The 16,592-nt window shown below is 41.4% G+C and overlaps 1 protein-coding gene across 3 annotated transcripts in view; it reads right to left on the reverse strand.

The window, feature by feature from the left end:
- arhgap10 (Rho GTPase activating protein 10) overlaps positions 1–16,592 on the reverse strand; it is a 41,046-nt gene that overhangs the window by 15,905 nt on the left and 8,549 nt on the right. For 2 of the 3 annotated variants that reach the window (XM_072384895.1, XM_072384893.1), the window contains exons 2-17: positions 16,174–16,269; positions 15,883–15,944; positions 14,471–14,542; positions 14,176–14,277; positions 12,400–12,510; positions 11,737–11,841; positions 11,285–11,414; positions 10,891–10,997; positions 10,646–10,740; positions 9,963–10,044; positions 9,773–9,815; positions 9,601–9,669; positions 9,033–9,107; positions 5,805–5,889; positions 3,365–3,423; positions 1,908–2,013 (exon numbers count right to left, since the gene is read on the reverse strand). In XM_072384895.1, the coding sequence (XP_072240996.1) occupies positions 1,908–2,013; positions 3,365–3,423; positions 5,805–5,889; positions 9,033–9,107; positions 9,601–9,669; positions 9,773–9,815; positions 9,963–10,044; positions 10,646–10,740; positions 10,891–10,997; positions 11,285–11,414; positions 11,737–11,841; positions 12,400–12,510; positions 14,176–14,277; positions 14,471–14,542; positions 15,883–15,944; positions 16,174–16,269 (1,399 nt within the window). The remainder of the gene's footprint in view (positions 1–1,907; positions 2,014–3,364; positions 3,424–5,804; positions 5,890–9,032; positions 9,108–9,600; positions 9,670–9,772; positions 9,816–9,962; positions 10,045–10,645; positions 10,741–10,890; positions 10,998–11,284; positions 11,415–11,736; positions 11,842–12,399; positions 12,511–14,175; positions 14,278–14,470; positions 14,543–15,882; positions 15,945–16,173; positions 16,270–16,592) is intronic. The other variant, XM_072384894.1, reaches the window with a different exon arrangement.

The raw sequence follows: 16,592 nt of genomic DNA on the forward strand, positions 1-16,592 counted from the left end.
ACTATTCCTTGAAAACTAAAAGTTCAATTTGAATTTGATGTCAGCAACATGTCTCAAAGAAGTTGGTAGAGGGTCATGTCTCCCACTTCGTTTCATCCCCTCCTCTTTAAACAGCCTGTAAACATCTGGGAACTGAAGGAATCAGTTGCTGGACCTTTAGGAGAGGAATTTTTGCCCCATTCTTGTCAGATACAGGATTCTCGCAGCTCAGCAGTCTTGGGTCTTTGCTGTATTTTGTGTTCTGCATTTCATGATGCATCGTTTGTTTTCAGTTGGTTAGAGTTCTAGACCGCAGGCAGGCCAGTTCTGCAGAGGACTTCTTTTTTTTCTTTTTTTTAACCACAAAGCCGTGCTGTTGTAATAGATGCAATATGTGGTTTAGCACTATCTTGTTGAAATATGCAAACCCTTCCCTGACAAGACAGAGTCTGGATGGGAGCACATGCCGCTCAAAACCTGTATTTATATTTTAATACTGATGGTGCTTTTCCAAATATGCAAGTTGCCAGTTTTACAGGCACGATGCAGGCTTTTGAACCGAGAGCTGATTACCAACTGGATGGTTTTTCTCCTCTTAAATCCTGAAGACTCAGCGTCTATGATTTCCAAAAACTAATTTCAAATTAGTTTTCCAGCATCCAGTACTGATTTTTGGCCATGTCCCTCGCACACAGAAGTCTCCTGATTCTCAGAATGTTTGGATGATATTATGCACTGTAGCTTTTACGTTGAGGTATATTTGTCTGAAACTGCTCCACAAGCTGCAAACAACGTTTTTCACAGATTGCTGAACCACTGAACAGTTTGCTTCTGAGAGACTCTGCCTCTTTAAGGTGCTTTTTTAAAATAAAACTAAAAAACAATGTTACCCTTGATGTTTTCTACGTTCCATTGTGAATGAGACCGATGTCGCTTACATCCCAAACTAGCCTACATTCAGAACTAAACCATCTTCAGTGTGTGACACTTCATCTTGGGTGGTCAAAAAAAAAAAAAAAAAAAAAGTGGAGAAAACCTGTAATTTGTGAAAAAGTTACCTCGACACGTGAAGATACTTCGCACTTAAAATACGATGATATGTGGCTCAGCTGTAGAGACAGTTTAAATAGCTTCAAAGGATGCCTTTGAAGACAAAAACATCGGTGACGACTCACATTTATAACATCTCTGAAACCATTTCAGATAGGAGTGTGAAATTCTGGCTTTGGTGCGTTCCCCTGCAGGACATGCACACACGCCAACTTCAGAAAAATATTTGAGTCTCCAGTCTGGAGAATTTCACGCTGGATAATCCAAATTCAATTTCAATAGCGCTGTCTTTTTAACAGAGTCTGATTCTGCAGTGGGTTTCTATGAAATAGGATCCACCAGACTTTCCCTGTCCTCAGGGAAGAGGGATTATTTACTTATCTTCAATTTGCTCATATTTAGTTTTTAGAAAAAGCATGCTCAAGTAAAATCTTATAATGCTGGCTGACATTATTTCTTAAATCTTTCCACCAATGCATAATTGTGGTCCACTTAGGGGTGTATACAATAATCTAAAGAGAAAGTTTTATTGGAGTGGTCTGTCCCACTTCACCTCACTGGCTGGCAGCAAAATGGCACGATAAACAGGTACAGTGCAGGCACCGTTATCCTCACTGAACAATTTGGAGTATATACCAATCTGACCTTAGAAAAGGCAAAAAAAAAAATGTTAAGCTGCATACATTTTCTTCGCAGGCAGTCACTGAGTAGACAGAGAAGAGATGGAGTGACAGCAGGGAAGGGGGAGTGAAGAGAGTGGGAGTGAGGGAGATGGAGAGAAAAAGCATGTGGAGTGAGAACGAGGAGACAGACATGAAGAGCAGAAAGAGAGAGCTGAGAGAGAGGAGGCGGAGATTGGATGAACTATGACCACTCACTTGGCCAGATGCTTCATAAGCAGCCCGAGGACTTGTCGATTCCTCTCTGGTAGCTTATGGACCAGGTGGTGGACGGCTTGGATGCGAGACTCAGGACTACCGCCCTCTGTTCAAACGCAGAAACAGCCAAGCACTCATTTTAAACCGCGAGGGTTTCTCTGTGCTCCTCAGGTGGCAAAGAGCCAACACTGCTCGATACAAGTAATACACCTTAGGTGAGCCATTTATACAGATGATGCAACTTTGCAAATAGTCTTGATCCGAGCAGTACGCTGTCAAATTTTGAAGTGGAGAAACACAAGTTGAGTTAGAGAGATAGGGGAACCCCAAATTACATCAAAAGCATTCAAATGTGTATTTGGGTGATCTGAATAATTAGAAATTAGGCAAAAGTCAGTGGAACTTTCAGGTAAAAAAATAAAAAAAATGTGTCTATCACCCCAAGGTGTAAGGGATTAAGAACTGGAGGAAGATACATTCCTGCTCAAAGGAATTAAGAAGAGGTGTGATGTTGATATATTGGTTGAGGCTTCTCTGAATTTGGCAGCATGGACCACTATGCTGGCGGGAAAGATAGCTTTACGTTACTGTCGCTATCGTGTAAAAGGGTTGTGTTAAAACCTCCAAGATCATCCTTTAAACATTTCCTCACACACGAGCATCTGACCGCCCACACGCAATATCATTACTATGGGAACGACAAGGATTTAAACATGGAAAAAGCGTCTTATGGATGCTGTCATCCGTCAAAAAAAAAAAAAATACTCATTGCTAATCCATGTTTTCCCCCCTTGTTATGAAGGCATTGCAAACGCCTGATAAAAATGTCAACCTGATCCAATTATAGCACTCGTTGTAATAAGGTTCAAATTTGGCTTGCTTTGAAAACATTTCATAGACTATTATGCTGTGTGGGTGGAAAAAAATAAAATAAAATTTATTTTATGTTGTTGAAGGTAACTGGACAAATTTGATCCTAAATCTACAAGAGCTTATTTAACTGCGTATTTTGCACAAAGTCTAGCAGGTAAACAGCATATCTTAAAGGGGCACAAGCCCACATGGGCTTCTTCAATGTCTAGTTTAAGCAACGGTGGTTTAACTACGCAAAAGCTGAAATTAACTTGCAGTGGAAATCACCTACAATTATATTCACAGCTGAAAGTAACATTTATGAAGTATGATATAAAGTAGCCTATTTCACATTAAAGACACATAACACCACACAACAGCTGCCAGGCTACAGCTTACTTTAAAAGGCTGAGCGGTGTTACCTACTTTCCCTGAAAAGATTCGCACAATGTTTAGAAAAAGTTAGTTAAGAGTCATGCAAATGACTTTCTTTTTCCGTGTAAACACCTTTAAACCTTCAACTTCAGACAGAACACATGTGAGCTGCTAGTGGCTTTTGTTCTGCACTCTGATGAAGAGTTGGTATATGAGGTGGGGAAACTTACTTGCAGGGCTGATGAACTCTTTGTAAAGTCCATAGGTCATCAATGGCTCAGGAAGGCTCCTTTACAGAGACAATGAGAAAAGAGGAGGGGGGGGTGGGGAGCGTGGAGAAGGCGAGTCGAAGTGAGCAACGGGGACAAAAAGAGCAGGTACACTTTTTTACAGGGCTTGCACACAGCAATGATTAATGTGGGCAGGCCAGGGAATGGAATTAGAAGGTGCACACGTTGAGATAACCAAGTTCCACTCAAGCTACTTTCAAACTGTAGCTGGATAATGGCTGAAAGTACTTCTCCTCAGAGGCAACTGAAACGTTTGACCCCACTTTATTGAGCAAGTCAAACGAGTAAAACAATATGGACTGCTCATGCCTACAGTTTAAACAATGTTTAGACAGCAGTGACAGTTTAATATTACCATCACTCAACAACTGCCATCACTTGTACACCAGTTCTGTTTTACATTTTGCTTTTTTCTTTGCTTTGTACCATTTTCTTCTCCGTTTAAACTCTCCTTTATGTTTGACAGCAAAAACGCATCTATTACATCAAGCAAATCTGACTCAACTTTCTTAACGATCTTCTCAGTAACAAAGTATGTCAAACAGGCGTAAAGCAGTTCTCACACTGTCAACGCCGTTAGCAACTGTCTCTAAGTAACTCAACGCAAACTTTCAACCTGAGCTTTTCAGCTCTTTTTTTTTTTTTTGCTGAAAAACATTTTGATGTGCAAGCTAATTTTTCAGTGTTTTAGAACAGGCAGCACAACAACACTAACTTTTAACGTGCAACAAACAAAGAGGACGTGACTTCCTGGTAAGACAAATGGGAAACACAGAAAAATGGGCCTTGGACAATATTATTATTTTCAAAAAGAACATGTTTCAAAAGTATGACACGAAGATTAATATCACATTTAAAAGATATAGATTAATAGGACAAAACATTACAAAAGCAAAGAAGCATTTGAATTCAAATCAAATTACAATTTTTGACAGAAAATGGCAATACTGACTGGTAATGGACTCTAAACATCTTTCGAGAAGTTCATATATATATAATGTACATAAAGCCAAACCTATAAAGTGGTAAAATATACAACAAAAAGAAGGTATAGAAAATAAATCGATCCATATACAACCAGAGTGTGCTGCACTTGAGCTGCAATTCAGAGCAAAAAAAAAAGGAGCTAATACTGAAAGTAAAACCTAACACTGAGTTATTCAAACAGCTCAGAGATCTCTCCATCCTGGATTAAATAAACCAGTCTAGACTCAGATCTTGCTTCTCCCTTTGGCAGAGACTTTTTCATTAAAAAACCAAGGTTTACTCAGTGTAGGATGATCTAAAACTTTAACACAAATGCACGCGACGTAAAGTGAGAAGAAAACACGTGGCATGCAATGCAGAACGGCTGCATGCTCAGTTCAGATTAACACACAGCTACATCTTCACAAAGACAGGACGCAGGACTTGCGATGTGAGGTTAAAGAGCAGGACAAAAAAAGATCAGTAGAGCAGAAACAGAGATCTTTTTACCCCTTATATCCATCTTCCTTGTCAAAACCTGGCGCCTACATTTCCCTCAATGCAACTCTTTTCTTGTGCTTGCAACAGCTGTAACAGCTAGCCTCAAGCAGAGTTCAGGAGCAGGTCACAGAGGTCTGGCAAGCTCACTTCTTTCTAACTTCTTTCTGACTCTCCTGCATACGGTCCTCAGCACTGACTCAGTTGACATCACTTGAGGGAATTTATCAGGTCTTACACAGTTCAATGTGGAGTCCAAGAAAATATTTTGTCAACTTTTATATGAGCAGTAGCACTCCTTTAGACCTGTAAACTGAATTTGGCATTTAAAATAATGTTGTTCCCACTTAAGTGTCTGTGTCCACAGTGTTTTTTTTTTTGCCATACAAGTGCTATGAAGTTTATTGACAGAGTGCAATGTCGTCGGATCTAAAACCCTCCGAGCGTAAAACTTCACACACGGTTAAAAGTAATTTAACTTTCAGAACACAGCCAGGCTCATAAATGTCGCTTCTCTCTCTCTCTGACCAAGGACAATTAAAAGGGGGGGGGCAGGACTTAACAATCTTAACACTGTCAGCTATGACAGAGGAGACATTGATGCCGGCTGTCCCTGACAATGGTTTTGGTAACCTAGCAACAACAAACGCTTGAGACAAGAGATCTTAAAATGAGGTAAGAGGAGCTTCCGGATCAAAAACAGCTTCAAGTGGACACAGACACTAAATCTCAGTGTTTGCATGGGTACAAACCCAGCGGTTTAACTGATATTTACAAAAAACAATTCATATATATTATTACAGACAATCACTCAACAACACTATCAACAGCATAATCAAATCCTCCTACTGCTGAGTAAATAGGTTACAGGTCTGAGTGTGTGTGTGTGTGTGTGTGTCATATCACTGATTCTTACCTCAAATAGAGCTTCAGTGCACTTGTTATTGTCTTAACGTCCCAGTCTTCACTGGTTGACAGATCCACATCGTTGCTCTTTTCATCTAAATGAAGCATTTAGCAAAATCAACACCACAGAAATTCATTGACGGAGTAGTTAACATTAAGTCATCAACAATGATTTTATTCATCTTTTGCACAGCCAGCAACGGTGCGTAATTCTTAGCGCAACCCAGAGCCTCCAAATATGCAACATAAATACGTAACTTGTAATTGGCCATATGAGGATAAAAGCGTTGCCACGAGCTTCGGGGGTTGAGTGCAGCCCCGGCTGAGGTGAAGGGAAGTTGCAGCTTCTTTGGAGAGCTGTTGGTTCTATACTCATTAAAAGGTTAATGAATCCCTTACTACTTCACTGACTCCACGGGGACTTGAGGTGTGTGTTATGATGAAGATTCAGAGGGGCTTCGGTCACACCTTAAGTAACCTCTGATGAATTATAGAGGATGTGGAAGCGCAATGTGTCCCGTGAAGCGTTATTAGTGAGACGCATGAAGTCCACCGGGCCCGATTCACTGCACTGGCATTAGCTTCGTGGGTGATAGACGATCCGTTACCAGTAAAACGGATTTTTCTCATTCAGCCTTTAAACTGTATGGAGGAGGAGTTTCCCAGATTCCACTGTCTGCGAAATGACCAGTCAAACGTCGACTTCTGAAAGTAAACATCTGGAGCCAGGTGCGTTTCTCTGTGATGGACTAATTAGCTCTGTGCAAATTCCTCTTGCGGTAATAGATGTGATTTTGTCAGGTATGTAAAATAAAAATGTACATATATATATATATATTTTTTAATGGGGGGAAAAGCAGAATCGATTACAAGCTCCAAAAAGGCAGCAACTACAAAGTCTAAATCTAATCATTTGACCTTTGTTATCGAGCCCTTGGGGCTCACTCTGTGCTGGGGAAGGGGGGGCTTCAGCAAAGAAACTTAAGTTAGAAACGCAGATGATGAAATGCTACCAATATATGCAGAAAAAGATTTCATCACACACACAAAATAAATTAGAAAAGATAAATAAAAGGACAAGTTTGCACAATCAACTTTCCTGATCAGCACTATAAAAACTTGGGATTGGCACACTGGGCTGGATCAACAGAAATGAACTATAATGTGTTGAATAATGTGAAGATGTGCAGAGTTACACCGAAATGAATGCCAACAGTGAAAAGTAGGAACGTGAAAGCAGATGCTAGCACTGCGCAGCAGTGATTCTCAACTTTCATTTTTGAAACAGGACCAAGCAACATCCACTCGATAGCCCCTTGTCACCTCCTGTGTGCCCGGGTTGCCACCAACTTGACCTTTTAATAACTTTGCGACATCATAAGCAGCTACTTTAGGTCCTCAAAAAAAAAAAACGCTTGTCATCCGAGTAGCATAACTCATGGGGGTTAAGGGGGTGTGTAGGCCCGTTGTTTCTGTAACACTCAAGAAAGACAAGCCGTCACTCACACTGATCAGAAATCACTCTAACTTCTCTCTCAGTCTTTATTTCCAATCTACGACAAAATTCTGAGGTGAATATCAACATGAATGTTGCCTTGAAGGAGAATCTGAACGAAAAACCATTAGTTCTATATTTAAATTGCACATCAATATTTTCCTTTGATCGTTATTTTCTTATTTAGTTTCTCTATTTTTCTAAAATTAGGCCAAACACTGTGCGGACTCGTCCTGTGGGAACGTGATTTAATACTTTGATTTGCCCTGCAACGTCTTTCGGAGAGACCGACTCACCATCTGTTCAGGTTAACCAGGTGAGATGGAAAGGACTTTGTTAACCAACAACACAGCGAGATGCCACAATGGGGAAAAAATGTTTTCATTTAATTCATGCGTCCTAACCCTTTAAAGTTACTTTACCGGGTACTGTTTTCAATTGATATCATTTAGCAGCATCCAAAAAAAACACGTCCTCATCTGGTCAGGTGGTCTCTGAGATGAGTGAGTCATCATCTTCCATTGTTGAATACATTAATGGCCGTCATCATTTAGTCAATCAAGCTGATCTCTTGAGATGTCTTTGAGAATTTCCTAAAATTGTGTGCTCTGCAGTTATATCCTACGTACAAAAGCCTCTATTTCAGCAACTTTTACAGGCAAATCTCCTGCCCAGTCTGTCTGTAACTGAGACACGGATGACAGCTCACTTTTAAAGTCTTCTCCCTGCTATAGCATTGCCTGCTATTCAGTCATTTTAGGTACTGCTTTCTTTGTACTGTAATGCTATGGGAGAGTGTTTCTATCAGTGTGTACTAACTGATTGGACCGTGGCCATGTTGGTGGGTGAGAAATGAAAAGAAGGAGGAGTGGGAGGATCCAAAGTCTTTCTTCAGGGTTTAAAGCTTGTTTCACCCACTCACTTTGAACTGCCGTTTGCATGTAATGTTGGTGAAATTGTGTGTGCGTTTAGAAGCAATGCTGCTTCTGTCGTACATATAACTAATTGCATGGGTTAAACTTTTGCTTGGGTTTAGGGCCGTTTAATGATAATATCTCCTTTATTCAATACTTTGACTCCTTTGCAAACATTTAAGTTAAGATGAAATCTCCATTTTCCCTTAATTCAAAACAGCATCAAAATGTCACATTTAAAGATAAAAACTTCGAAGCGTATTGAGGCTCTAAAGAAACTTTTGGAGTCTACAGCATGAGTCGGCAGGTTGGGAGGCTGGAGGGTTTGAGAGAGGAAGCTAAGACAAGCTGGCGGCTGCCTGAGTTCGTTGTCATTCAGAACACAGAGCTGAAAGTGAACTGGTGTCTGCTAGAGACAGCAGGAAACCGCAGAGCAGGCACGGTGCTACAGAAAGGACAGAGGACAAGTTCTGTAGGAGAGGAGTTGAGCGAAAGAGAATCGAGACAAGAGAGGGGCATGAAAGAAACTGAGAAAGGCATCTGACAGAATGAGCCCGCCATGAGTGCAGGCGAGGCTGTCTTGGTGGTGTGTTGATGAAGCAAAAGCCAAAAAGTAAGAATTCGAATAGGACAGACCCTGTCTGTCTGTCTGTCTGTGTGTGTGTGTGTGTGGGGGTTATACATTTGAATGAAAGCAAAGCAAAGATTCCTACTGGCACCTGTTAGATTAAGTTCTTTAACTTGTAACTCAGGTCAAATAAAAAAAAAAACACACTCTATGTGAGCATTTAAAGAGCAAAGAGAGGAAAAAGAATGGACATTAACTTACCAATCATTAATGAGAGGAGCTTCTGGACCTTGGAGCTTACCCCTCCAACTCTGTACAGGCCTTGGTCATTAATACCTAATAAGGAATAATAATATTAACACTTATCAAGACACAAAAATCGTAACTGATAAATGTGATAAATACATGTGTGTTTGGAATCTATGAAGCAGATGAATGAAAATGCTGTAATATGAGCCAAGGTCAAAGTGATGGATAACAATTTGTATTAAGAGGCAGGATGAGAAGAAACGGGCCAGTTTTTTTCGTCAATGAAAAGGAGGTCAGGAAAATCATGTCCCCACTGAAGCAAATTAATTAAAACAATAGCGCAACGCAATGACCACTGTTTGTGTAACAAGGGTGTGCACTGTCTGCAGTACCTTCTTCTCAACCTTTCGTTTCAATAATGGAAAAAGTCTGCCCCCGTGTGTACACATAGAGACACTGCACATATATTGTCTGATATTGCACTCAAATGCTGGCTTTATATTTATCGAAATAAAACACCTCGCAACCCTCTGGACTGAGCTTTTCCACTTGTCCACGAAGGACCGCATCACAAGCTCACCTCTTGTTTCAATTGCACTGATGGAATTCTTCACAAGATTCAAACCCACTTCGTCCAACTGGGCGTCAACTAGAGGGAGGGAGGGAGGGATATTTCGTCAGGCACATTTAGAGTTTCTGAAATACTCAATATTCTGTTACAGATGGAGGATATGATGTAGACAGAAACTTACTTCCTCTTTCTCTAGAAAGAGTTCTGTTGAGATAGCATCCAATCTGATAAAATAAAATAAAAACATTTTAAAAACTACTTTTGAAAGCAAATATACCAGACCTTTGAGAAATATGGTACGATTTATGCAACGATCGTAAACTAAAAGATAACTGTTGCGGTAGATGATGAGACTGTGGAGGCTGACTCACGGGTTCCTTCCCACCCATGGCATGTATCCAAAACTTGTGGTCATCCTCTGACAAGGTCTGTACGGTAAGCACCGTCCCTGGACTGGGAGAGAGCCATAGCACATTAGCATTAGGCAAAGGCTTAGAGTTAGAGTACAGTTTAGCACTGACGGATACCACTGTCAATCCCGTGTGCTTAGTGTTCTCTTAAGAAAGAAAAATCAGTATCTGCCAAGGGCACATACACCTTGCATCTATCTATAAAACCTACAATCGCAGGGCCTGATAGATATCAAATGACCCATCACAGCGCGAGTGGATGTGTGCACTCAAATTTCCATTCTATATCGAGGGGGGGACGACGACTGCTGTTCTATTAATACAACAGAGAAGGGGCAGGGCATGGCTAAGCTGTGTGTCAGAATGGGGTATCTATAACCAGCACGGTCCGGCTGGCTGTCCACCCTCTGCCATCCAAAACACAGTGACAAACTGTGACTGTGTAGAACAGAGCTCTTCAGCTCAACTGGTTAGTTTATGTATCTCTGTGGATACAAATCATTTTATATTGTGTTCCTGGAAGTCATCAGCGAACAAAAAATTTAATTAAATTAAACCAATTGTGTCACTTGTGCCACGGTGATAATGTACAGGTTTAATTCCATCCCAGTCCATTTGCTAAACAGGCTAAAGTGACAACGTACCGATCTGTTATGTCCAGGTCTAAGCAGAATCTCCGGTCCAACGAGTCTGTTGTTTTGCGCAGGCAGGACTTAAGCGTGACAGACTCCGTCTCACCCTGGAAAAAAAATGTTCCCTGTTCACACTCAAAAGGTTTTTGGAGACCAAAATAGTTCAAATGAATTAAATAGGTGGTTGAAAAAGAAAAAAAAAAATAGAAAGAAAGAAAGAAGGAGAAGCCGTAAAGTCGCGTTCTGTGATCACTCACAATCTTTCCGCCTGATCTGTGGTCAAAAGTCACCATGTGCAGGATCTTCTGCTCTTTGACGAACGTGCAGTAGCGCTTGACCCAGCTTGAACCGAAGGGAGGTGGACCTTAAAAAAAACAACACATTACACACACAGATCAAACACAGCCTAACTTGGTCTGAGCAGTTTTCAGGCAAAATTCTGGCAAGAAAAAATAAAAAAATAAAAAAATAAAGCATCTGCAGATTGTTACGGATAATTATCTGGTTTAGGAAATCCAAATCAAATGTTTACAGCCGCTGAAGGGGAACAGCAAAAGCTCCTCCCCCGATTAAAAGACAACACATGAAATGTTTTACACATATTCTCGCCTTGAGTTGGTGTATTTTAACACACACATATGAAAGCCTTACGTTTTTCCTGTACATAGAGATAGCCTTCATAGCTGATGGGGCTGGTCTGTTTGTATTCGTGGGGGGCCTCTCTGATCCTCTTCATCAGCTCGTACACCTCCGATCGAGCGCCTTCGAACCGACTCCTCGTCTGGGAGGGAGAGGAAGCAAGTACACACTCCACTAAGTGACTTCCTGATGCCTAGTAGAATGACCTTACTAACAAAATGCCATTGGAAAAAAATGGGCTTCTCTCAGAAAGCCCCTTCAACTCCATGAAATCTGAGTAATCGCTTGCAGTAGTCTGAAAATAAGAATGAAACTGAGGAGAAACTAAAAGTTGTGACCAAGCACGTGGCTTAGACCTTATAACAACGACACAGGATTATCAGTTCATTCATTTATTCTGCTTCTTTTTTTTCTTTTTTTGCTCCACATTACAAATATGATGAGAAAACAAAGATATGTCTTACATTTTGAATATTAATCTGCAGTGCTGTTTTATAATGATCAAAGTCCTTGGCAAGTTCGAAACCCTGGTGATAAAAAGTGAAGACGGTCTGAAAGAAGGCCAGCATCTGTAAAGAAATCAGGAAAACAAACGTAAGCAGCCCGCAGGGGAAAAGAAAAACTCACAACAGGTGAGTCGCTGTCAAACAAAAAGTCATTAACACGGTCGATTTATTTATTTTTTTTCCGAGCGAGACTGAAACTTGTGCCTTATTGAAACGGCATATATGGCCCTAGTTTTAGAGAAGGGAAACAAGGGATTTTTCAAGTTTGTCATAAAACAATAGTCATGTGATAATGTTTACAAGATCAGGTGCAAACTGTCAGGCCAGGAAGCTTTCTCCCTGAAACAAGACAGGACTCTAAGAAACAAGGCCAGTTGGGCCCACTGGATTCACCCGACACTATACTCAGTCAATAACTTTCACAGTTATAAGCTATTTAGTTCAAATGTGCCTCCTGCTGTTTCCCCATCAAATAAGTTCCAAATCTAGAAGCAATACCTAAAAAAAAAAAATCTAGTGCTTAGCTAATATGAGGTGTACTTTGAAAGATGGCGACTTCATTTATTTGCAAATGTCAGACTAAATGCTTTAATGTGAAACTAACTCCGGTGGGTCACTTACTGGTTCCACACACTCAAACTTCTTTCTCTCCTGGATATCCTGCAGTTTGCACACATAGTCAAGTGACTCCTCCTGAAAGTGCTGTCTCATGGTTTCCACCTGGATGTCTGCCTGGAGAGGTGGAGAACACACACCGCGATAATTATAGCTGCAGAGAGTCGAGCAAAGGGAGAAAAACTAGGATACACTGCAGTTTGGGGAACTGGTGGATTTTCTGTGTGGCATTAAATCATTCAAGGATAACTACAATTGGAAGATCAACTTCTGAGAGCTGAGCCAAGATAATAAAAGTAGCTCTAAATTGTAGGCTTGTCTTGGACACAGCTGCACGATTTGCACAGCATTGCAAAGCTCTCTATTCTTTGAATTCTGACTCATGTAAAGAAATATCTCTCACAAGCGAGCACAAATGCGAAAAAAAAAAAAACCTGAGGAAGTGCAAAAGAAAAGGGCCCCTGTTCAAGGACAGGAGAAGCAGTAGCGCACACACAGTCAAAGGGAATTTTACTGTCACTCACATCATAAAACACCACACAGCAGAATGAAACTGCATTCCTCTTGTGTGCAAATGACCGATGTCATCAGATCCAACAGCGCATGTGAAATAATAACGGAATAAAAATCTCTTTTTCTATACCCGCCTGTTCTTTTACAAGAACGCAAGTAAGCTGGAGCCTGGCACAGCTGACACTGGGAGAAAGGCAGAGTACAGCCAGCACATATAAACTCAACAGAATCACGTGTGTGGACAGATGGACGGGTTAAGGAAGGCTAATTAATGGAGCCCATCTCTCTGTGGACTTTGGGAGAGAACTCCTTTAAAGAAAAGATCTCGACCTTCCTCCAGTGTGTAGCTGGCCCAGAACAACTATATCTAACCGAGAACTACAAATAAATATGGTTTTCATTTAGGAAGACTAGGAAATATACAACTGTACTTAACAGTGTGCATAAAGCTGGCAGCTGACTCGGGCGAAGTGTTACGAGACACGTGCTTGTACAGTAAACCTGGACCACGAAAACGCCGTCTAAAGATCGAACCCTAAAAGATCAAGTGCGCATCCACATACGGACTGAATCTGTTCCCCTGTAAAACAAGTAAACTCAAAGTTCACACTCTGGTGTCCATAATATATTCCCTGTTCAGCGGGTTGACGCAACAGCGGATGGGTGCTGATACAGTTCATGAGTCCTGCGGCTGCGAACGAATCACTGGGTCTATTTATTCGAGCACGATTGAAATCCGCGTCGGTACCGCCGGCTCTTGTGTAAGAAGAGTCTGACGGAGCGGAACAGCGCGCGGGGGGAAAAAAATGCTCACAGATTCAGGTGTCCCCGTCTGTTGGGCGCGAACAACATTTGGATGAGCCTTACGTGGCGTCGGCACGGAGGAGACGCTGCTTTTTTAAAACATTTTTAATAGATTTTTTACTTTTCAAATTGTCATCCCGGGGTTGGTGCAGCAGCGACTGCTCCGTGAATCGCATTAAAGCCTCGGCTGACTCAGTGGTGTAGTGCAAAAAAAGAAAAAAGAGAGAGAGCACACATTTCCTTTTCAAGCATGTGACACAAACTACTGCTGCTAGGCACGTCAGTGGAAAGTGTCCTGCAGGCTGTGCGGTGAGACTCTTCCTCGCAGCGCTGCAGACGGAAATAAACTAAACAAACAAAAAAAAGAAAAAAAAAAACCCCGTCTGTTTACATCTGTCTTTTTGGGAAAACGAATAGGTATTCCGCGCCACATATCTATCAGACAGTTCAGGCAGGGACAAATACCTCTTGTAGCTGTGGCTCTTTCTTCTTTGCTGACAAGTTCAGGAGCTTTTCCAGAGAGCTGTAGTACTTCTCGGTTTCTTTTTCGTACTTTTTTCTGTCCGCCTTGTGGAAATAATAAAAAAGAAAAAAAGTTGGAGTTGGAGTAGTGGTGGGAAATAACAACACTTTTTTCTAAAAGATATAAAAAAAAATGTTTGTTTTTTTAAATCTAAACCTGGTGCCTATTACAATTCAAATGCTTCAAGCTCAAACAACAAAGCACACTCAGAAAAGGCAATGAACCATCATACGTTACCCTTACTGAACCGAGCTGCTCTTTCCTGAACTTCTCCAGAGGTTTCATTAAAGTTTCTGTGATGTTTCTCATCTATGGGGAGAGCACATAACATAATTAGCGCCTGTCCAAAGAAAAAGCTCATTAATACCGTTATCTGAAGCGCAGAGTGGCCTCTACACTTTCTTGGTGAATTTATTCATTGATCTACTCATTTCTGGCTGTTGTCTTGACAGCTGCAGCGTGCTCCAAGGGTGCAACTTTCAAGGCATGGAGGAAACTGTGCACATTTTTGTTCAAAAATAAATAAATAAAACAATGTCTTAACCTAAGCTAGACATCAGCCTCAGGGCGTTCAACCCTCAGCCAGTTTTTTTTTTAATTTATTTTAAACAAGGGGTCCCTCGGTGTCCGCAAAAAGAAAGAACTGCTATCATCCTAACAGTCAAACTTCCCTGTTTGCTTCAATGAATAACCTTTGAGTATGTTCAGTTGTTTGGGTTTTTTTGTTCCAACCCTAATAATAACTGTGTTGCAATGTCAGCACAGCTCCTCTGGTTTTTCCCTCTGTGCTACAGGTTGGACATGCCTGTGCTTGCACGCTCTTTTCCTTACTTTGCAGCAGTGATGTCATCACACCATGCTTAAGAGTGCTTACCATTGTGGTCTGAGCCTGGCACAACATTCATATCAGTAAGCAGCTGATGATGATGGGTTCACACCCTTACCTCAGACATTACGCACAGCTCTGCAAAGCGTGCACCTCTGTCAGAGGTTCTTTTGTTCTACTATTCAAAGTCTTCGAAAGACAGACATTCGTTTCAACTTCCTTTCTATCGTTTCCGGGTTCAAAAATGAGCAGCTGTAATCCTTCTGCCAGAGACAGAAGCTCGTTTTATGAGTCAGGAGTTGTCTTGCTGTGGACTAAGAGCCAGCTGCTGCTTATGACATTTATCTTGGTATTTAAAGCTTAGCTGTAATGACGTCACATGCACTCCTGTTCTCTCTGCATGCACTCCCCAGGCAGGTGATGTGACAGCGACCCTCAGAAAGACACAAACACTTACCAATACCTGCACTGGGGTTGCCGCATGTGTAAAAGATGGTAACACTACCCTTTCGGGTGAAGCAGCGGCAGGTAAGCAGCAAACAGACTTTGAACTTCTGTTAATGGTTTATGATGACCCAGAGAACTTACTGGCGAGTCTTTGATTCTATCTGTTCAGACACCTGAGCCGTATGCCTTATTCATATTTGATGAAGTGAACTTTTGCTGCCTCATAACTAATCATCATACAATCATGATGGAGCTGCACTTATTACACAAATACACACACACACACACACGTGGGAACTCAGGAATTCCACAAACTGATGTGTGTGCATGACATCTGTGACCACACACACACAGAAAACACACAGTGTGTTCTCACCATCAGCTCTCTTTGGTCCTCTAGGTTTTTGAGGAATGAGGAGAATTCTTGCAAAGACTCATCTGAAAGAACAAAACATTTTTTAAAAAAATCTGAAATGAGGGCCTTCTTCCCCATGGTCTCTTGTGTTTCTGTCACATGCAGCTTAAAAGCACAGAGTGCTGTGGTATTACAGGAACAGGTGCACACCTCTTCCTAATTTGCTGGTAGAGAAGGAGCTGTAAACAAGCATTTGAGGTGCGCGGCGGTTAGCTCGCGGGTCGCTTGAGGAGAAAAACTTGACACACTTACCAATGCATTTCTCGTCATCTGTCTTTGCATCTCCGATGTACTCAAAATGAAACTCTCCCAGACACTGGGCGAACTTACGCTGTGCCATCCCGAGCTCTGGAAGAAAATGCCAAACATAAAACACAATGAAATGCAATGTGCCTAAAAGGCAGCAGAATATGAAAGAAGGTTATAATGGCAGTTTTCCACCACGTCATTTCCATGACGACAAACTCGAGGCTAAGAGATGATTTACAGATACGCATAAGCCTGCTTAAAAACGTAGGTCTGATGCGTTTAAGTTGGCCACATTGTAAACATCCTGTCTGCCTACTTTCTGGCACGTCCTGTTCAGCATCGAGCCTGTGTGCACCACAGTGTCACACACCATAGGTCAACAGGTGCAGCAGAAGAGAGCAAACTACATCTGTCTGCAAGGC

Source organism: Leuresthes tenuis, unplaced genomic scaffold, assembly GCF_036924035.1.
Source record: "Leuresthes tenuis unplaced genomic scaffold, fLeuTen1.0.hap1 SCAF_4, whole genome shotgun sequence".
NCBI lineage: Eukaryota > Metazoa > Chordata > Actinopteri > Atheriniformes > Atherinopsidae > Leuresthes > Leuresthes tenuis.